This window comes from Crocodylus porosus, unplaced genomic scaffold, assembly GCF_001723895.1.
Source record: "Crocodylus porosus isolate Cpor-Errol unplaced genomic scaffold, CroPor_comp1, whole genome shotgun sequence".
Lineage (NCBI taxonomy): Eukaryota > Metazoa > Chordata > Crocodylia > Crocodylidae > Crocodylus > Crocodylus porosus.
In genome coordinates, this window is record NW_017728937.1 from 4,752,494 (window position 1) to 4,773,969 (window position 21,476).

Here is a 21,476-nt window from a genome sequence, read left to right on the forward strand (position 1 = left end):
TCAAGAGATACAAAAGGGTCAGGTCTGGCTGTGGGGTAAGCAGAGCTGGGAAGCCAGCAGGTGAGAACTCACTTCTCAGGTCCACTGGTAAAGTTTTAGGAAAACGTTGCTCTGGATGTTGCCCCCTCTTCATCTCCCTATGGGCAGTAGCTTATGACATATGCTGAGGGAAAAGCATGCTGGGCATTGTCATCCCGGGCAGCTGCAATCTTGAAGTTAATGGAGCTGTATCCTTTTGGCACCAGCAGGGAGTCAGGGCAGCATTTGCTTCTCTCTGGAAGCCTGTGGGCGCATATGCCTGCCAAGTGGAAGGACTTTTCATTGTGAGCAAATGCCCAAGCCTGCCAGCAAGAGTCCTATCTTTAATTTGCTTGTGAAAAGGCCAAGGCTGCATCCTTGCAATAATCCAGTTTGACCCTAGCCCTGCCAGCTTAGGTCTGGTCCGCATTTGAGAGCTTTGCCTCTATAGCTATGTTGGCAGCCAGCCTGCTCCCCCACCTCTGCTCTGTCACTCTGGATGCAGCCTTGTGGGCAGATAAGGGTTGTGCCAGTTTTTAGCATCTGTCACTTCAGGGGTTGACAAGGCAAAGCCAGCAAGTGGAATAACGCCGCGTACTGCTGTGCCCAACATCCCCAGTTAGGAGGCTCTGCTACCATGGCTGCAGCCCTACAACAAAGGCAAGCCCTGGGGAATCAATGTGTGTGAGCATGCTGGGCTTCTGTCCAAGGAAGTCAAAAAGTCAAGTGGTCCTCCTGGGCCTACAAGCCTGTTGAGCTCGCACAGGTAAGGCACCCACCAGCTTCCGTAGCCAGGACCACATAAGGGATTGATTTGGCCAGCATCGTGTCCATCTGCTTTTTGACACCCCAGGCTGGAAGATCCACTTACAGGACGGTCAATTGGTGGTAGCCTCTGGCATGAGTCCAAAGCAGGGCTTGAACTCGCACCTCTGGAGCCATAGCAAGATGCCTTCAATACTCTGCCGCTGTGCTTTTAGAAAGGACACTTCATTTAAATCCCTGTTTGAATGGCAGCGCTGCAGACCCTCTTGTGGAGGCAAATATAAATGCTCTGTGCCTGGAGAAGCTCAGGGAAGTGCTCAGATGTCTGTACCTTGGCTGTCACATACTTCAGCGCCCCCTCCGTTATCTTCACAACAGCACCGCCTTCACAAGCATCTGCTCGCCTGTTTCCCTATGGCATTACCTAGCTTTGCACCACATCCACCTGCTGATTCACTAGGACTTTCCTGTTGATGGCAGTGTCAGCTTTGGGTTCAGTCCAAGTTCTTTTATTTGAATTACAATGTTTATTCTCCCACAAAGGCTATAAACTTTGCCAAATCAGCTACATTCTCTCCTGGCAATGTCTGCCCAAGGTTACAGCAGCCACACTGCTCCGGGTGATGTAAAAGGGATGGGATGGTACCTGCCATCCCACAAGGCTTTATTTAGACTGGCTGAGAGCGTCTTGGGACTGCATTTAATCTTCCTTTTATTTTTCTTCTGGGTATCATCTAATTAGCCTATTCCCTTTGATTCTTTTTCCTATCAAAACGGTCAGACAATTCAGGTGCACTTAACTTTACCCTTTCTTTATGGCTTGTTAGGGCAGGGGCATCAGCTTTTATAGGCAGTGACCTTTTTGTCAGCTCTCTCTCTCTGGCTCTTTTTCACTGAATCATGCCTGAAGTTACGTGTTATACTTAGATCATACTAAGGGCCCTCCACACATTAAAGCTCATTAACTTGTGCTAAGTGCCCTTTGAGAATCTCCAAACTTGTGCCACTTCATGTGAGGGTTAACTGTGGGCCATGCTACCTAGCTCTTGTTAACGTAACTTCTGTCTGCTCCACAGAGATAAAACGAGCAGTTTGTAGTCCTCCAACATCCCTGTATGCACTGCTTTAACCCCCTGCTTTTCCCAGCCCCTTGCCCAGAGCAGGGACAGTGCCCAGGTATTCTGGCTCCTAGCCACATCTCTGCTCACCAGCCCTCCAGTGGCAAGTCAGAGCTGTGCAGGCATGAAACTGTATTAACCTTTAACATGTTACTGCTCACAGCCCATTCTAACTTTTAACATTGCTTAGCACCCCACAACTGTAGTATGGTGTAAGCGTAACATGTAACATCACCCTCATGACAATCCTGTGTCTTAATAACATGGATTAAAAGGAGGCTCTGGTTATACTCTGATCTGATGCCTGTAGCAGGAGCTCTCCCAGCTGTAGCAGGCCCATCTGTTTGGATGGGAGGGGTTGGTTTGGACCAGTAGCATTGTAACATCCTCAACTTTCCTGGCCTCTGGTTATGTGCACAGGCATAGCTCAGATTTTTCTCCCCCACCCCTCCCAGGCGGGCTAGAATTAGTGTTTAATCCCCAGGGGACAGCAATTTCTTCCTGTTGGCTGCTGCTTATTTGGCAGATGCTTTCTGATGCTGTGGTGGTGACTTGAAAAGATCCCTTATCTTCAGACTGCACTAGCACTTGATGACTGCAGTGTAGGTGTGACCTAGGAGTCTCTACGGCTGTGGTGTCCTGTCCTGACCAGGCCTGAACCTTAGTGCTAGAACTGGAGCAATGGAAAACATAAAAGATTTTGAATTTCCTAGTATAGGCAAGACCCTGTTCCTCTCTGAGGAATCGTCCATATCTATGGACTTGGAATGAAGCCGGTGTGGTGAGCCAAGGGTAGGAAGGAAAGGGCAACCCATGGTAGGCTGGAAGTGCATTGGCTGAGCATGGTGGAGGAAAACTGCACATTGCTATGCTATAACCAGTGACGGTGGTCTCCTTCCCTGAGGGACAGCAAGGTTCTTGCTTGCTAGTATGGTGGAAAAGACCTAACACCTGATGATTGGACATGCTGCCAGCATCTGTGCACTTCTAATGTTGGGTGGAGCTGAGGTTCAGGCCAGAGAGGGGGTGAGGTGAGGTGTCTGTTGCCTGACATTACAGTAGTGTGATTAAAACATTGCCGTCTGTGGTTTCCCTTCCCCTCAAGACGCACTTCTCCCTGAGCCCTTGGTGACTGTTCTTTGTTATCTTCCCAGGTCAGACGGGGCGGTACGTCCTCGTCCAGAAGTTGCGGGAGAAGGAGAGGCAGCTCCTCCCACACGAGTGCCCAGTGGAGTCGCTAGCCAAGTGTGGCCAGTATGCCAATGATGTGCAGTTCGTCCTACGGCGGACAGGCCCCAGCCTCACTGAACGGCCGTCCTCAGACAATGCCACCCAGGCTCCTGAGAGGACGTTCATCCGGGCCAGCCTGCCCATCAAACCCAGGCCAGTGAGCACAGAAGTGCCCAGATCCAGGGAGCCTAAAAAGTCCATGACCTTTAACTTGGGCCCTATGGGCCCCACTGATCTGTTTGCCAAGAGCAAGCTGAGGCAGCACAAGAGGGACAGTGCTGATGTGAAGGATGGTGCCAATGGGGGCCAGCCCTCCAAGGATGAGCTGTTTAAGACAGTGCTGCGTCAGCAGGAGCAGCTTTACTCCTTAGAGGTCCATGGGGATTCCTTGGAAATGGACCTTAGGTACTGGGAGCGCAGCAGGAGCACCAGCCAGGAAGATGAGATCCTCTACCTGGAGCAGCTGGTCAGACGGAACGAGATGGAGCTGGGCGAGGAGGAGTTCTGGCAGAGCGAGCTGCGCCTGGAGAAGGAGTGTGAGAGAGAGCGGCAGGAGAAGGTGAGGAGCCTGCAGGCCACCCTGGAGGAATACACGCAGAAGATCCATGAGCTGACTGCCAAAACAGAGGCCTTGGAAAAGGAGATCCAGTGGGAGATAGCTGAGCGGGCCAAGAGAGTGAAGGAAGCACCTGCCCAGGGACCTATGGATCTAGATGATGTGGCGGCCAAAATGAAAAGGGACCTGGAAGCCAAGGTCAAGCAGGGTGCCCAACTGGACAGCAGCCTGACAAACGTGGAGAAGGCCTTGGAAGAGGCTGAAAGGAACCTTCAGGTATGGCCTTGGTAATGTGCGTGTGCTGGTGAACACCCAAGGAAAGCAGTTTCATTCAGCTGCTCCCCTGGGCTTCCTACCCAGCCTTTAAAATGGGGTCAGCTGCCTGTGGCCAGAGTGGGAGAGACTGGATTCAGGTCCTGATTCAGCACTTCCATCCCTGTGGAATAAACCCCTTTAGTCTGTGCTTAAAAACTGTGCTGAATCAGGGTCTTAGACACAACGGTCCTCCTTTCCCACTGTAGTCTGCACTCTCCTTTCATTAGCATCACTGTTGCCTGTAGGAGCATTATAGGTAATGTGAGGGATCAGCTGCTAGACATGGCACCACTAAGTCCTTAAGGTTAAATGATGCTTAGCTAGATATACTCCCTGTGGTTTCCCAACATGGATGCTGTAACAGCTGGTCTGTATCTTGCATGATGCTGACCCATTTGACCCTAGTCCAGCCAAATGCTGAAGCCAGGGCTCAGCTGGAGCTCCAGGAGAAATCCCCTTCTCAATTCAGTGGGATTATGTCTCTACCCCAGCACTGGGCCTGGACCTGGCAGGATTGAGTCCCAAGTGGATTAGAAGCTGGTGCAGGTAGTATAAAATTGTGGGGGAATAATTCTTGTAAAACATTGCGTTTGCTGGCGTGACTTGAACCCAATAGCACGTGTGGCCTTATGGATCGGTATTGGCTGCCTGGTGCTAAGTTGTGCTGGCCTGGCATGAAACCCTAGGCCTGGGGAGTAGCATGTGTGCCACAAAGATGCTGTGGTGAGTGGTGCCATCTGACCATGTGTCACCACGCTGAGAGGAGCGCACATTCCTCCATGCTATCTGGGATGTCCTGCAGGAAACATTCAGTCAGCAAGTCCCCATGTGCTGCAGCAGCCTGGTGAATGGCAAAGGCAGGGCCATGGGCAAGGCCTGAGGGAAACAGATTCTCTAAACCTGAGGGTGTTATTAGGTTTAAGGGCAAAATGGTCTTTCCTCTTTAGTTGGTGATGTCTTCTCCAAGTGAGGGAAGGAAACACCAGTACGCATGCAGCAGGGGAGAGAAACACAGTACACATGCAGTACTTACTAACAGCAGTTGGAGTGGTAAGCTCTAGAGCAGGTTATTAATTTATGATGGGATCTTTGTGCAAGAAATCAGTGTCTGGGAAAGAGGATCAGCAAATTTATCCATTCCTTTAAAAAAAATCTCTCTTCTCTTTCCTCATGGAAAGTAAATGAGGAGCTAGTGGGTCTAGGGCCTGTGTGAATGGCTTTTTGCAGGGTTTGGGTAGAGCCAGTTAATGCTTGCTCTGGCTGCCTCAAAATTTGAATGCCTGAGAGGGAGTGTACTGAGCAGAGCAGGTCTCAGTGTTGTTGGCAGTAAGGAGAAAAAGAAATGGACCTGTGAAAAGGCAGTGCAGATCAGAAGATGCCTGGGGATGGGTTTCCTATACAAGCCAAACATGCTGCCTTAGCTCCACCAGGACCAGACATAGGCATGGGTGAGCCGGGCAGCCACCCAGGGCCCAGACAGAAAGGGGGCCTGAAAATGGTAATTATTAGTATTATCATTATCTCTGGTGAATGGGGGCCTGATACTAAAAGTTCTCCCGGGGCTGCCAGGAGTCTAGGTACGGAGTTGAGCTGCACTGACAGCCCCACCAATGGCCCTGCCTTCCTGCAACATGCCCTCAGTGGAGCCAAAGTTTCTGCTCTTCTGGCTGACAAAGGGAAGAAGTGAGGGGACAGGAATCGGTCTTCCCTGTGCATTATCTGATGTGACGCGGAGCTCTGCATTTCACTCACTGCAAGGAGTGGGACTGATGAGGAGCCATGTGAGCTTGCTAGCAGAAGCTACCTCTGCAATATCTTTGCAAGCCTCTTGCTCATGTGTTCATCCCCTGAAAGCTGTTAGCTGTAATGTAGCTATAGCTAGAGGCACTGACTTGGATAAGGAGAAAACCCTGCTCCCCCAACCTCAAAGTGCTGTGCACTGTACAGTGACAGTCCCTGCCCCTAAGAGCTTGCAGCCTAAAGAAAAAAGGAGAAAAAGGGAAGAACAGAAGTATAGAGAAGTTGTGCAGTGGCATCAGTGATAGAGCCCAGGGCTCCCAAGTCCCCACCCCGTGTCCTGTCTGCTGAGCTCTGCTGTCCATTTGCAACTGAGACATTAGCCAATCTTTTTTTCTTTAAATGGCCTGTGGTTTCAGTACAGCTAGTGTCCCCCTGGCCACAAGCCTGGGAGCAACTACTTCAACCACACATCTGCCTGTGAAGGCTCAGTTGGGAGGAGGCAGGATGGAGCCCTCTGCCCATTTTCTGTGAAGAAAGGCTGCATTGTATTAGCTGACTGCCAGTCCCTGACCATGGGGATGCTCATCTTTTAGACAAAGCAGCGGTGTCTCTGGTTTGCCGGCCAGCCAAGGGCACAGGGAGATACAGGTGGGGGTCTGAGTTAATAGGTAGGATGAGTGGTGACAGCTTTGAGAGTTTTAGAGGAAGCTGGTTTTGGGGGAATCCTTATGTGACACTGAAGGAGAACCTCACCCTTGTCTCCATTAAAGGCAGATAGTTACAGAATGGGTCCCAGTGGATAGATGTGGTGGGTGGACCTTCAGCATTAAAATCCCCTTGGTGTTAGGGTCATGCTGGGACAGGATCTGAGCCCATGAGGACAGCGCCCTGTAGCCTGGACTGTAGGAGAGCCACGTTAGCATGGCCTGCATCCAGCCTAAATATAGAGGTGTGGTCTGATATCGGATCGGCACCAATATAAACAAAATAGTCTATATCAGAATTTGGCCTGAAATGGCTGATAATTTGGCTGATAAATGGCCTGTACATGTGTGTAGCCGCAGCACAGCACGTAAATGGCGAAGAGCACAACTCAGCAGTGTGGAGACCTGCCTGCAGCTGGTCAGTCTGGTGTGGTGGAAAGGGAGGGGCGTGGGGGGGGGGGGCGCAGATCGAGGCTCCCACAGTGAGGAGGGGCTGGGGTAGGTGGTGCCCAGTCAAGGGGGAAGGGTGTGGGACAGAGCCGCAGATCGTCTGGAGGGCACGGGAAGAGAGTTAGGAGGTGGCTCCCCGTGCAGCTCGGTGGCTTATCTGGTGGCTCTCGCTGTTGGTCCCTTCACTTTGTCTAGGAGGGCATGTGGGGGGTGCCTCCGGATCTGTACACAGCAGGCAGTGGTGGCACTGGGAGGGGGGCTATGGGACAGCTATGGGGATTTTTGGGGTGGCTGCAGCCCTCCCCTGTAGCCCCCTCCCAGTATTGTAGCTGCAGCCTGCGCTGCCTGTGCCCTGCGCAGATCCAGGGCACATGGCCCCCCCATGTGCCTTCCCAGGCTGAGTGCAGCAGTGAGAGCCATCTGCCCCCCCCCCCCCCCCCCCCCCGGATGAGCTGTGGCTCTGTCCTACACCCTACTCCAGCTGGGCGGCGCCTGCCCCAGCCCCACTCTCTCCCTTACTGTAGGGGCCTTGATCTATTCCCCCCATGCCCCTTCCTTCCTCCTCCTTCCACCACACCAGACTCACCAGCCGCATGCAGCTGTATCAGAAATCAGATCATATCAGCCCCAAAAATCTCTATCGTTGCATCCCTACCTAAATAGCCTTCCTGAGAAGTGGGAGCAATTAGCCTGGGTGCAATACAGCACTGCCGCAGCTATACAGCAGTATTAGTTACTCCTTGCTCGAGCAGGTAGCTTTTCCAGCTGTAGGAGTGTGATGTTCGTTCATGGGGAGCTCCAAGCACTGATTTATAGTTGGGGTTCTGCTTGTCTTGAATCAAGAGCACCAAACTCAACCCCAGCGGTTCCCTTTCTCCATCTCATGGACACTGCCGCCCTCTTGTGGGCAAGCGGCAACAGCAAGAGAGTTGTTAAAGGATCCACTCAATCCTGCTGCCCTTCAGGCAGGTAAATAGCATAAGTATTGTTTAAGCTGGCTGTGTAAGTGGCATTTCAGGGTGTTTCATGCCACTTGGGCAAGTTTGGGATCCAATTTCCCCCATCTGCATACTTAGAAGGGATCCACCCCAGCCATTTGCTGCAATCCTGCTCTTGCCTGGGAAGGCACAAAAGTCCCAGAAAGGTTTGTTGCAGATAGGGGTGCACTGATAGAAATTTTGGGGACTGATACCAATAGCCAATATTTAAGGAAGGCACAGATGCCAATATTGGATTGACATCTGATACAGCTGCCTCCAAGTGGTAAGTCAGGTGTGGCAGAAGGAGAGTAGGGGGAGGGAAAGAGTGTGCAGGGCAGATCAACATCCCCTGCAGTGAGGGAAGTGGCAGGGGCAGGTGCTGCCCAGGGTGGCGGGACAGTGATGCAGGATGAAGCCATGGCTCATGGGGTAGGGGTGGCTCCCTCTGCTTGCACCCTGAGAGGATGGGGGACAGGAGGGGGAGTGTGCCCCACACAATCTGCGTGGTGCAGATGGCAGCTGTGGGGTAGAGCTGGAGCTGGCGCTGTGCAGGGCCTTTCTTGCCTGGGGCTGGGCTTGGAGTGGGCTTCAGTGGCACTGGGAGGAGGCTGCAGGCACCCCAAATTTCACCACAGCTCTGCTACCAGCCCCATGCCGCTGCCCGCTCAGCCCCGGCTTTTCCCGGCGCTTGGGTGGAGGCGGGGCATTTAGCCAGGGCTGTGCCAGGTGGTGGTGTGGGGCTGGGAACGGAGATGCGGCAAAATTTGGGATGGCTGCAGCCTCCTCCTAGTGCTGCCGGAGCCTACTTTGAGCCCAGCCCTCACTGAGAAAAGCCCCGCACAGTGCCAGCTCCGGCTCCACCCCGCAGCTGCAGCCTGCCCTGTGCCACACCGTGCAGATCTGGGGGACCACCCCCCACCCTCCTGGGGTACAAGCAGTGGTGGGAGCCACCCCCGCTCCATGAGCCATGCCTCCATCCTGCATTCCCTCCTGCCCCGGCTGGGCAGTGCCTGCCCCTGCCCCTGCCCCTGTCCCCTCCCTCACTGTGGGGAGCATTGATCTGCCCCCCGATACCCCTTCCCTCTCCCCTCCCCTTCTAACTTACCTGCTTAGGGCAGCTATCCACGCTGCTGGCTCTGTTCTGCTACACTGCGCCTGCGCACAGCATGGGCATTTAGCGGCCACATTATCAGCCCTATATCCGATATAGACAGTTTTCTTCATATTGGTGCACCTCTAGTTGCAGAAAACAGAGGGTAGGGGGACAAGAGAACCTTTGCACCTTCCAGCCTGGTAGTTAAGGGATGTGGCCAAGGAGTGGAAGACATGGACTCTAGGCCTCACTCAACTAGAGCGTTGAACCTGCACGTCCTGTTACTGCCATAAATTGGCTCCACACCTTTCATGAGCACCACTTCAATACCCTTCCCCTGCCCAAACAGCTTCTCTTCTTTTTGCTCCCTGACCTGTGCTCCCTGCTGGATCTGCTGCTTTGCTTTGTGCCCTGCCCTGTATTCCCCGCCTGATCTACTGCTCTGTTTTCTGCTCATTGCCATGTAGGCCATTGTGCTGCTTGTCTTTTTCCTCATCTGCCATGTGCCACATGCAGAAGTTGCCCTTGCCACTTAAGAGACACATGCCACAGATTGGGCAACCCAAGATTAGGTATAGTGCAAGACACCCTCCACCCCTGCTGTTGAAGCTGGTCAGCCAAGAGCAGAAGACCTACAAGTACAGAAAAAGAGCAAACTAGTGGGAGCCTTGCTTCCTGGCTCAGGGAGGTGGGTATTGCCCTGGAATGAAGGGGACCTGGGCTCTGGGCCCCAGTGGAGTCTATCCATTTTTAGCCAATGACTATTGAATGCAAAATAGAGAAGCAGCATGAGGGTCAGGAGCAGAGGCAGGCACCAGAACCAACCTCCCCCCCTGCTTCCCAGGGCTGTGTCCAACTCACAAAGCAAACTTTTCCCTGCCCTAACCACTAAGCTATGGGGCTGAATGGTGGGAAGAGTCCCCCTCTTCCTGCTCTTTTTTTCCCCCCCCCTGTAACCTATCTGAAGTTGCATGCCTTCATGAGGGGAGCAGGACCTAAAATCCACATTAAAGTAGCCCAAAACTCCATGTAAGCAGCTAAAGCTGGCTACGTAAGTGCTACTTAACCATCTAAAGGCGGAACAGGATTTGGGCCTAAGTCCTTATGCTCCAATGGGGATATTGTCTTGACATCCCAGACATGTAAACACTGACCTTGAAAGACACTGTCAGTCACAGGCAAATCGTGATCCCTTGTGACAATGCAGAAGATGGAGGATTAAAGTAGGTCTGAGATTGGATGTTTCTGTAACTTGGCCCAGGCAGCAGGAAGGGGTGACTGGAGCCAGTTTTCTGTTTGCTTCTCTCCCCTTTGGCTTATTGTAGGGAGAGACGACCGAATCACTCTTCTCCTCCTGCAGCAGGCAGGCAAACAGTGTGGTTGATTGGGGATATCGGCCTGTTTCCCAGAAGTGGTGAGCAGACAGAGGGCAGTTCTAAGCTAAGGCTGCAGATGGAGTCAGTGGGCTTGAATACACCAGCCATGTCCTGAGATGGCCTGCCTTTCATTCAGATGCCTCTCTCAGCTGCATGCACGCTGCGGCTTACGTGCTGTGCCAGCTGTAGCTCTGTGCTGGACGTGCCTGTAGCCTGGTTTTTCCCTTTTCCTGTCTCTGCAGATTAAGTGTGCTCACTGGAGCCATGCAGTAGACCTGTGCCCTAGCTGGTGCCTGGCATAGCTTATAACCAAAGTGTTTCACACCCTCATATGGACAGGACCACAACTGGATCCTTGGAACCTGTTTCCTTTTCCTCTCTCATCCCTTCCAGCCCTCTGGTCCAGTTCTACTCAGCTGGCTCTAGCTTAGGTGTAATATGCATGCCATAATGAAGTGAGGTCTCTCAAAGACCCCTGCTTTGCTGTTTTAGTCTCAGTCCAGATGAGTTAGTGGTTGGAAGCAGAGCTCAAAATAGGCTACTCTATCCCATGAATGCAAAGGGATCTTGTGGGGAAGCGTGCTTCCTATTGGATTCAGTGCAATCCAAGAAGCAAAGAGGGAGGGGGAGGAGGTCTTAAAGACCATAGGACATTGTGGCAGGAAGTTAACATAAAAGCTTGCAGGAAGGAGGCAGCTGTAATAAGAAACCTGGGAGGTGAGGGGGTGCCAGAATGTCCACTTCTATCATTCTGTGGGGACTTGGAAACTCTCATGGCCCAGATGAGTCACCACTGAGAAATAGTGGTGTGGTATGCAATATCTGGAGACTTTCCCTGGTTCTTCATGTGAGTACTTTGTCCCTGCCTGGGTTTCAGTTTTAGGGCAAGAGTGGACAGCAGGTAAGGTTAGTGGGGTGTCCTTAGAAGTATCCTACCATTGAACTCTTCTGCATTGTGGTGGGACCTGGAGCTTCAACCAAGTCAAACATCTGCAGCATCATGTCCAAGCTGCCCAGTGGAGGGTGGTTGTCTGAAGGACACAGACTTGGCTCTCAGGCAGTTTAGGCTGGTGTTTGCTATGGACAGGAGTGGAGTTATTTGCCACTTTCTGGTAGTCTTGTATTGAGGCTTCAGAGGAAGAAGTCTCAGGGTAGAATGAGCCAGAGGGAGGGGTGAGGAGTGATGCTGGTGGTTTGGTCATTTGAGATCCCCCGGAGCGCTATGCTTTCTGCTTGGCAGAAGAGGCACAGCTGTAGAGCTTACCCTGTCCCCACCCTGTGTTTTTGCAGGCCCAGAACCAAGAACTGGAGGACTTAAATAAGGAGCTGAGGCAATGTAATTTGCAGCAGTTTATTCAGCAGACGGGAGCCACGGTGACTGTTCTGCAGTCCAGGTCTGAGGATGAACCCCAGCTGGATCAAACTAACCACGAACTGCCAGCCCACCAGAGAAACGGAGGTCAGGACGCAGTTTGGAGACTCCATTATTTAACAAGAGGGGGGCTTGCTCTAAGATCTGCTGCTACACTGGGCCGAAATCCTGCTTTTTTAAAACCCTCCTCCCTCCACTTCAGCTATTGTCTGCCTTCCCAGGACTTCCCTTCCAAGTTATCTGTAGCTATGTCATCACCTGCCAGCCACTTCCTGTCTGATTCCTTCAATGCTGGCTGTAACTAAGGCACTGAAGCTGGATGAATGCAAGCAAAGTAATTCTGTAGTCATACATACCGAAGAGGGTAACCAGGGTTTATGTTTTCAGGGTCAACACATCAACCACAGGGCTCAGGAATAGACTTCTACTCCTCACCTCCCAGTAGCCAGGTGCAAATCTGCCTTGTGGTTACATTTGCTCACTTATGTTAAAACACTGGGGCCTAGAGTTTGGCTTGCTACCAAGGTACAAAGTCTTTGTACTCCTCTCCTGGAGGACAGGATGGTTTTTACGCAGCTAATCAGCTGGATTATTTCAAACCTCTGTACATTAAAGCCAGACCTTGACATCTGCATTTAAACACCAGGCTGCTTCTGCTTCAAAAGGTGCCTCTCCCATTGGCCTCAGTGAGGATTGGGCTTGGCCTTCCTGGCCACTGGGTTACATCTGCTGAGGTGCCAAAATCCATATTTAGGAACCTGAGTATAGGCCCCAGGGTTGAAAATGTGTCTAGAAGAGGCCTGAGTTGGCAAATGCAGGCGACTGGATCATGGCCAAGCCTTGCCACTACATTTGCCTTTGAACATGTGTTATGGAAGCCCAGTTGTGGCTTGTCGTCAGAGAAACTAAAGAAGGTCGTGCCCTCCTGGTCCATCTTATCAGTTCCTTGGGAAGAGGTAATTGCTGAGGTGATCATCTGGGGCTTCTCTCAAAATCTGTGACTGAGAGGCATGTAGTGTATTCATTCCTCCTTCCCTTTGGTCCCTCTTTCTGAGAGAGCTGAGGAGAGTATCCAGAAAGACTGTGTGGCCATTACTAGTTCTCCTTTGGATCAGGAGCCCATCTACCTGCATTGGACCTTAGCACCTCAGCTTGCACATGGGCAAGTGCATCTCTGGATGTCAGTAAGCGTATTAATCTGGGCAGAGAAACAACTGGTTGAGAAATGAAGTTACCTTTGGTGACAAACTGTGCTAGTCACCACAGCTAGACAGACTGCAGCATTTCTTCCCCTTCCCCACTACCAGCTAGACAAACTGCTAACTGGAGGTGCAGAAGGAAAAGAAATGCAGCACAGCATCAGTGTTAAACTCACCCTATGCCCTGAACCAGATCCAGACCAGGTGGCTTCTTGTGAGCTGGATCTTTGACCTGAAAGCAGTGGAGCGAGTGGTGGCAGAGGTATTACAGGCAGTGGCAGCAACCATGGGGCCTTCATTTGACACCTGCTGCTGACAGCCGTACCCAGTGGGGACCAGTAACCCCAGATTCTGTGGTAGTCCCCTCCCCTGAATTTCCCAGCCCACCAGGAGCCCCACAGGCTGGAGGGAACAGCTCTGTGGGCTGGATCTGGCCCATAGGCTTTGTGTCTGACACCCCAGCCATACAGGAACACTTAATTGGGAATCAGTTGAAATGGCAGCTCTGTAAATATGATGCAAATATCCCTCTGATCTGCACAGCTTCACGGATGCCCTCACAGTGGTGTCTGTCCACACCGGTTGGGAATCTGGGCCCTGTAGGTTTTAAACATGTGCCACCAGCCCTACAACCAGACTGGTGTCTCTTAGATGTGGGTTGTACTGTACCTCGTTTTAGGATCAGTGCGCTCTGCCTTTTTTTACTGGAAACCTGGTGTTGCAAGGCAGTGATGGGGCCCTTCATTAAGGAAATGCCGGATGTGGGAGAGAAGCCTCTTTCCTTGAGATATCTGGTCTTGGGGGTGGATGTCTTCTCCCCTCCCTTGCCCCTCCTAAAAACAACCCTAGGGAAGAAGAGCATGCTTGAGTGAGCTTTTGATTCTAAAGCCAAGTGCAGAGGCCTGAACTCAAGGGGATGAAGAGCACTTTGGTGGGCGTGAAGGAAGCTGGAGCGCTCACAGAGTGTGTTGTGTATGGCTGGTAAAGCAAAGAGAAGCACAGGCAGGTGGGGGCCAGGCTGCTGTTCAGAACAGGGGAAGCTCTTTATACAGCTGTCAGATCTGAGAGCAAGCGGTGTGCATGGATATCTACATAACTTCCACCATCACTTGCCAGATCTTGGCCAAGGAGCACTGCCACTGACAGATCGTGGGGGTGTCTGGAGCTCCACGTGCTGACTACTCAAATCTGCAGTGTGGGGCAGCTGGAAAACCTGCGCTGAATGCACCGTAAGGGAGAAAACTCTAGACCTATGAGGAACTTTGTCCTGGGTAGAACGGCTAAGATTGCCTAACACCAATGGCTGTGTAAGGGGACAGAGAAGAGTGGAGTAGGGATTATTCCCTGGGATCTCAGCTGACTTGGGTGCAGATGGGGTGGTTGGGGAGGGAGAAGAGGAAGGACAAATGGTGCATGTGTAACAAAGGAGTTGGCCATTCATTCCTCCAATATCAGTTTCCTGTATTAGGAGCTTGGACTTCAAGGCAGCTCCGAGCTAGCTATGTGATGTTTTTGAATGGGTTATAGAGGTGACCATCAAGCTCTCCTAAGACAGGGGTCCAAGTAGCTCTTCCTCCACAGAAACTTAAGGGTATGGCTTCACTGCTGTGAACTCAAGGTAGTATACATGTACCCATGGCAGAGGTCCCCAAGTGAACAAGACAGAAGCCAAGAGGGGAGCAACAGCAGCATGAAGCTTGCTTGGCACAGACTGCAAAGCCTGTTTGAAATGCTGGTATGTGCCTGGGCAATTGGCCAGTGCTGAACTGTGTGTGGCCCTGGCTACCCTGCTAGTGCTCATGCTCATGCTTTTGGGGACACCCCCCATGAGCATCCATGTGACTGCACCTTAGGGGTGGGGGGAGCCCCTTCTCTACCCTCTTATGATTGGGAAGAGTTTGTGTCTCCAGGCCTGGCCCACGTGTCCTTTTTGCTGTTGCCTCCTGGCAGACGGGGCTGGCAGGCTCAGAGAAGGCTTGCAGAGCCGGCTCCCACGTGACGACTCATGTGCGAAACGTTTCTCGTCCCTAGGCCTTCTCCATCCCAGCACAGACTCGCCTCCCCGGCCAACTGCCAAGCAATTCCTCGGCAATCCACGGAACCTGCAGAACCCGCTGGTGTCCAGCCTGAACCCCGAGGGTGTGTATGTCTGAACTGGCCTCAGCCCCTTGCGATCCTAATGCCCAGACTTGCCGAGAGCCCCTGCAAAAGGGCTAGTCTCCTTGCAATAGGGGCAGCTTTATCACCTGCGTGGAAGAGGCCGCGTTACGACTCTCAGACTTCTGCGTTCAGGGGCTTTTTTTATTCCTCTCTTGCTCACTCGCTTGCTCTCTCTCCTTCCACTGATATGGGACTGCAGTGAGTAGGCTGCTGTAGAACAACCAAGGCTGGGAGGTCCTGCCGTGCCTACCATACATCGTAGTGTGCTCAGGCCCATAAATAATTGTTAACAAGCACCAGCTAGGGCAGGGGAAGGATGGGAACGGGACGCTGGGAGCTGTTTTTCACTATGGCAGGCCAGGGCCATGGCGTTGTGCAGTATGATGATGCGTTAAAAGCATCATGTTGTGTTGCCTGATGTCTGAGCTATTAATAGATGCCGCCAGGAAGAGTGATGCCTATAAGCTGCAGCATCCCCTGGTTTCTGTGGTGCTGCTGGGGAGAAGCTGATTGCTGTGGGAGCCTGTTCCTTTACTCTTAGTGGAAGGGCCATCTCTGTTGGTGCAGGCCTGTTGGAATCTCACTTTGCCAGGATGTGGGCAGAGCACAGCAAGCCTCTTGACTAGCAAGGGTGGACATTGTTTTGCCCAGGCAATCACGTGCCTGCCAGGCTTTTGGGCTGCTATAACACGTTATGCTGCATGAAGGGCTCTTGAATCTCCTTGCCCCTGGGAGTAAGTGCATGAAATGTCCTGCTGAAGTTGGTGGAACAGCACCACTGGAAATCCCAACAAAGCGTGGGTAGAGGTCTTGCAGGGAGAGTATCTCTCTTGGTTTGAATGGTCCTTTGCCAGCAACAGGGTCATGGCTGTGCAGAATCACTTGGCTTAGCATTTCTCCCCCTTGGAGGAATGAGCCTCTCAGCATTTTCAACCTGCCCACAACCTTCTCCAGCTTGTCAGGATCAAGCCTTAAACTAAGCTGAAGTCCTCTTTACAAACCTGCCTTGGAAGCCACACGTAGAGGAGGCAAAGGGCCACAAATTTCTTGGCCTGTTAGAAACCATGCTTTCTTATTCAAGGCCAATGCCACCAAGGTAGTCATGCTTCTGCGTGTCTGCTGCTCCAGTCTGCAAGTCCTGACCTTCTACAGATATGACCAAGGGGCAGGTTGCAAGGGTAAGAGGGTCAGAAGCTCTGGAGAAGGCTGAGAATATTCAGTTACAACCATGATTGCACCTCTGTTGGGCAGTTACCCAAGTCCTTCAGCAGGAGGTCCAACATCCTAGAAGAACCAGTGATGAAGGCATCTCCTTTTCCTCATCCCACCTCCTTGTCCTGATACCCTGTTCCTTTTCAGGGAGAGCTCTGTAGTCGGTGCTCCTGGACTCAGCGTGTTGCTGGGGGATGGTTTAGATGTGGCATACCTCCTCCCCGTGTGACACATTTCTTCCACCCTGTCCATTAACTGTGGTTCAGATCCCCTTGAGAAACAGCACTTGGCCTCCCAGGTAGCAATAGACATGCCTCCTCCCACTGTAGAAGCTTTGTGCCATTTTAATGTGTCCATTCTGATATCAGAATAAACTGTGTTTAAAGAAACCCCCATAAATTAGGGAATGGAAAGGTGACAGTTTGGAGGTTCAGCCACGTAGGGAGAAGGAGCCAAGCAGGGATTTGTATCAGAGAGGTTAACTCCTTTATCATGAAGGGTGCTGAGGCCAGTGTTGGAGCCTGGATGTTAATAGCAGCATCCTGCCCCAGTACAAATGAAAGGGGAAAGAGCCAAGGCCACTCCTACCTCGCTAGCAGATACAAGGACAGCTATGCACTTGTGGCCCTCTGACACCTTTTTGGGGCTCTGTGTGAAGGAGATGTGTTTGCTGTGGCCCCACCACCCAATGTTCTGGTGGCAGCAGAGCACACTTCTCCCCAGACCGAGCAGTCGCTTCTGATTTGCTTGCATTCCTTCAGCAATCCCATGGGATTATGTTTAATCCTTGGCTTCTGTCACTGCTTACACTGCAGGAGAGCGGGTGCTTGGAGAGGAGACAGCGCAGGGCCATTTAAAGCCACGTGAACCTGTCCACTGACTGCAGGCTTTGGAGAAAACTTTGAGGGGAGATTTCTCTACCCCAGATTTCCTGGTGGCAGAAGTTTGTTCCAGCTGGTCCTGCTGGCAAGGCAGAGGGGGTTTGTCCACCACACCCACTGGGAGACGTTTAAGAATGGGGTGCTTTGTGCCTCCCTCAGCAACCCCCTTGCAGGCTGGGCATCAAGCTATCCCCAGTATGCATCAGGGACTGGAAACCTGGTTGTTGCCTCGTGTGTGCTTCTGAGCCTAGCCCTGGTGACTCTGCCTGGGCAGACTATGGCACTTGAGTAACAGCCACAGTTGCGTGGGGCACGCAGGGAAGGCTTTGCCCAGATCTGCTGAACAAGGTTTTCTGCGTCCCTGGTTGTGGCCTCCCTGCCTCTTCCCCAGGACCAACTCGGGGGGCTACCCCACTAATTGTTACAATTTAACCTGTGTGTGTGTTCCATGCCCACTCACTTTTTAACAAAAGCCAGTGAATCATAAAATCATAGAAAATGAGGGTTGGAAGGGACCTCAGGAGGTCATCTAGTCCCAACACCCTGCTAAAAGTAGGACCATCTCCAATTAGATCATCCCAGCCAGGGCTTTGTTGAGTCAGGCCTTAAAAGCCTCAAGGATGGAGTCCATCACCACTCAAGGGAACCTATTCCAGTGCTTCACCACCCTCTTGGTGAGAGAGATTTTCCTAATATCCAATGCTCTCTTCTCTGGCTACTGCACTCCTCTGTCAATTATTTGGTGTCATTTTTCATGTCCCAAGAGGCAATGGAGAGGTAACTCTGGGTCAGTGTCTCCTGTGTTTTGGTATCCAGGTACATGCACAGCATATGCTGTGACTGCCTTGGGGACATAGAGAGGTTCCATAACTCTAGCATCTTTCTGCATAGCCCTCTCTCTGGTGGTACAGCAAGAAGCCTATTGTATAGCCCAAATGCAGTAAGGAAGAACAAACACCAACTCCTGCCCACAGCCATTTCACTAGCTCCTCACAATGTTTCAGTGCATGTTCCACCATGCCCTCTTAGTTTTGAGGGCTATAGTTTAATGTCACAACATACACAGTTGTCACATTCATCTCCTTTTTCAAATGCTGACCCACCACAATGGAATGACTTAGTTTATTTCTGTATGTCTTGTAGTCCTGTCAACAAGGCAGAGCACCTGGAGATAGAAGGGCCCAACCAGTGGAGGACTGATTGCCTTGCGAGTGTAACTATATAAATAAAATCATATTCCGTGTGTGAGTGTGTATGTGTGTGTGTGGATATATATGTGTATATAGATATATATCTATAGATATAGATATACACACATACACACACACATATATATAGTACTCCTTTTTATCATGAATGAATGTCAATGGCTATACAAGTTATTTTTACAGATTAACATTTAAAAAATGCAAATATATCTTATCTGAGTAAAACAACCTGTTTTTATTACTTTATGTATTTAAAAAAAACAAAATGAAGATGCTGATGTTTCCACAGAGATCCAGGTAGCCCTCTCATAAGATGCATCAAGTGATGAAAAATTATTTTTCCTCTGAGCAAATGAAACGGTGGACTGCCGTTGGGGGCTACAAGACTTGTCTGAGTTAAATAAATGAAGAGTATAGTAGGTCTTCAGTGCCATCCTCTGAGGTGCACTTTCCAGAGAGCGCTACCCATAACTGCTGTTTAGTGAAGGAGCCATATAAATGAGGACTGTATCCTGTATAACATACTGTGATTCCCACCCCCCACCTTGTTAATAATAAAAGGAAAAAAGTTAAGAAAATGGAAGTTTATTTTGGAAAGGTATAGAAATGTCTGGGGAAACACTGTATAGCTCTGTGAAAGAAAGATTTGTACAGCCTGGAGGGACAAATGTTGCTGGGTTTGTTTGTTTTTTTTGGACTGGGACAAATTGCAACTAGGAGTGTGTTGAGGTTGAACATAGAGTCAGCAGAGACTTGCCACAGTGCTGGTGGTGACATTGTCTTGCTCTTTGTACATTGTGCCAAGTACATCATCTTCCAACAGTGTCGTTTGGGCAGTAGCAAGGAGTTGAGGTGGACTAGCCGGAGTGACGTCTGTTTCCTAAGAAAGCAGAATTCTCATCCTATGAGTCCCTAATTTCTGTTTTACATAGTAGACCGTCCAGGTGATTTTTAAAATGGGTGTAATTAAATAGATGCAGTGTTGATAATTGAATGACTAACTGGCTTCTCTGTTTGTACACCAAGTTTTCAACTGTCTTAACTGCATGTAGCTTAACCCAGTGTGAGAGTCATTTCCCTTCTCTCCCCAGGGCGGTCTGTCTCTCTGTCATAGGGAGCAGGTCACTAAATGCCACATCTACCTACTGTGCCACTCAGCTCTGCAAAAGATCCATCTATACCTGGCTTCCTTAGCTTTGTGATATGCATCTGCCTCTGAGACTGGTTTTGATTATATCTGGATCTTTGTAAGCAGGGGAAAGGGGGAGGCAAACGTTTGTTCTGTGGGTAAAGTCTGTACCATTCTGTCCTAATATTATGTGCAATATATTTTGTTCCAGTTAAACCAGTAGCTTCCACCGTTGGCTGTTTCTTTCCCAATAGAGGCTCTGAAAAGAGACCTTTTCAATAGTCAGGCATTTGCCATCCTTTCACTTAACTTCTCAAGAAAGCCTATGTACCTCCTAAGTCCCTAAACTAGCAAGCACATTTATGTTATAAGGTGGTGGCTTACTCTTAATGTAAGCTCACCACAGACTTTGGCTGCTATGACCCTTATATAGACAGGGAAATAACCCTACAATATACCAGGGGAAAGCTGCACTTCTCTCCAGAGTGCATTGCTGTTCAGATCCAAGCTGCTGGTTTACTCTTTATGTCCATAAAACATGTCTCAGTTGAAAGGCATGAAAGCTTAACAGCCTCTTGCAGTTTTCCGTTTACCATGGTAGCATACACAGGCAGCTTCTGGGGTAGGTACTGCACATACTTATGACATGGTCCCTACCTTAGAGGGCATATCTCTGCCACTTCTAGGGTGCCACTCCCGCTCTATGTGCACCAGACCCGGCAATGAAGCAGCCCTGGGTTTCTCCCAAGAATGGCAATGCTTAAGAGCACCAGCCAAGAGGGGTCCTCATTCACCACTTCGTTTCCAGTTTTACCATGTGCAAGTTGGGAGTGGTAGCATGGACCAGGGCTCTTTGAGAACACCATGGATATGGTGTAGACATGCCCTGAGAAGCTTGCTGTCTAGTACGTCATTGGGTATGGGTGTTAAAACCCCAGATGAGGGAGCCCACAGATTGTCCTTTTTTCTTTTTGGTTTTTTTTTTTAAATAATGTGTACTGCATTACTGAGGTGTATTTAGCGCGTTCTCAGTGGTCTCCCTAACTGAAAGGTCCAGCCAGCTCTGAAAACAGAACAACCTTCCCACCTCTTTGTTTTCCCCTTACCAGCTTCTCACCCCCACTGTGTGAGCTGTTTAGGGCTTGCTGGTACAAACTCGATGTCGCCTAAGCCAGCTTGGTCTGCAGGGTAGCCAAGACTTCCTGTTCTCAGTGCAAGCCCGTCTAAAAACTGTCTTTCTGGCCTGCAGCAGAATAAACTCTTCTCATAGCTGCACATCAAAGATAGTGATACAGGGAGAGAGAGGTACACAATCGGCAACATTTCACGCTGAGCTTTACTTGACGGCCAGTAATTTTTTTTTTTTTAATTTTGTCCTGCCATGTCTTTGTTATATATTGATTGTGGGAAAAAAATGGGAAAGTTGAGGATGGCGTGGTGGGGAACAGATTGACGTAGAAGGGTCCTGGGGTCCCGATTTTTGCAGGGGGAGGGAGGAAGGTTTTATGAACATCCTGTACATTGTATACAAAAATGTGACACAACAGCTGTATTCTCTGTAAAAACATACTTTCCATGTATGAATGTATCCTGTGTAATAAATTGTTGTCTGGTTTAAATTTTAAATAAACCTTCAGAAAGGATTTCTGTAAAGTAATTCCCAGTGTGTGTGTTTGTGTGTGTTGACTTCAGGTGCTCAGTAGCCATCTTTCTGCTCTTGTTCTCCTTCACACCATATGTCTTCCTCAAATATTTCTGGAGAATAAGCTTACCAATCCCATAACTGCCTCCACAAAATTGCTTAATATTTCCCATCTGCTTTCCATTTAAAAAAAAAAAAAAGAATTTTTGAAGCCTTCTCCGTCCTCTCATTTGCATGAGGTCTAGACCAGGGGTCAGCAATGTTTTTGGGCAGAATGCCAGAAATGCCCACAATCTTGAGTTGTAAGATGTTTGGCCTAAGGGTGGAT

General features: G+C 50.4%; 1 protein-coding gene across 4 annotated transcripts in view; it reads left to right on the forward strand.

Moving 5' to 3' along the window:
- The window catches only part of RASSF7 (Ras association domain family member 7), an 82,334-nt gene extending 61,171 nt beyond the window's left edge, over positions 1 to 21,163 (forward strand). For 2 of the 4 annotated variants that reach the window (XM_019547295.1, XM_019547298.1), the window contains 2 exons: positions 3,056 to 3,963; positions 11,636 to 15,040. In XM_019547295.1, the coding sequence (XP_019402840.1) occupies positions 3,056 to 3,963; positions 11,636 to 12,022 (1,295 nt within the window). In that variant the 3' untranslated portion in view covers positions 12,023 to 15,040. Of the gene's footprint in view, positions 1 to 3,055; positions 3,964 to 11,635 lie in introns of all 4 variants that reach the window. The other 2 variants (XM_019547297.1, XM_019547299.1) reach the window with 2 other exon arrangements.
- Positions 21,164 to 21,476: the final 313 nt, after the last annotated feature.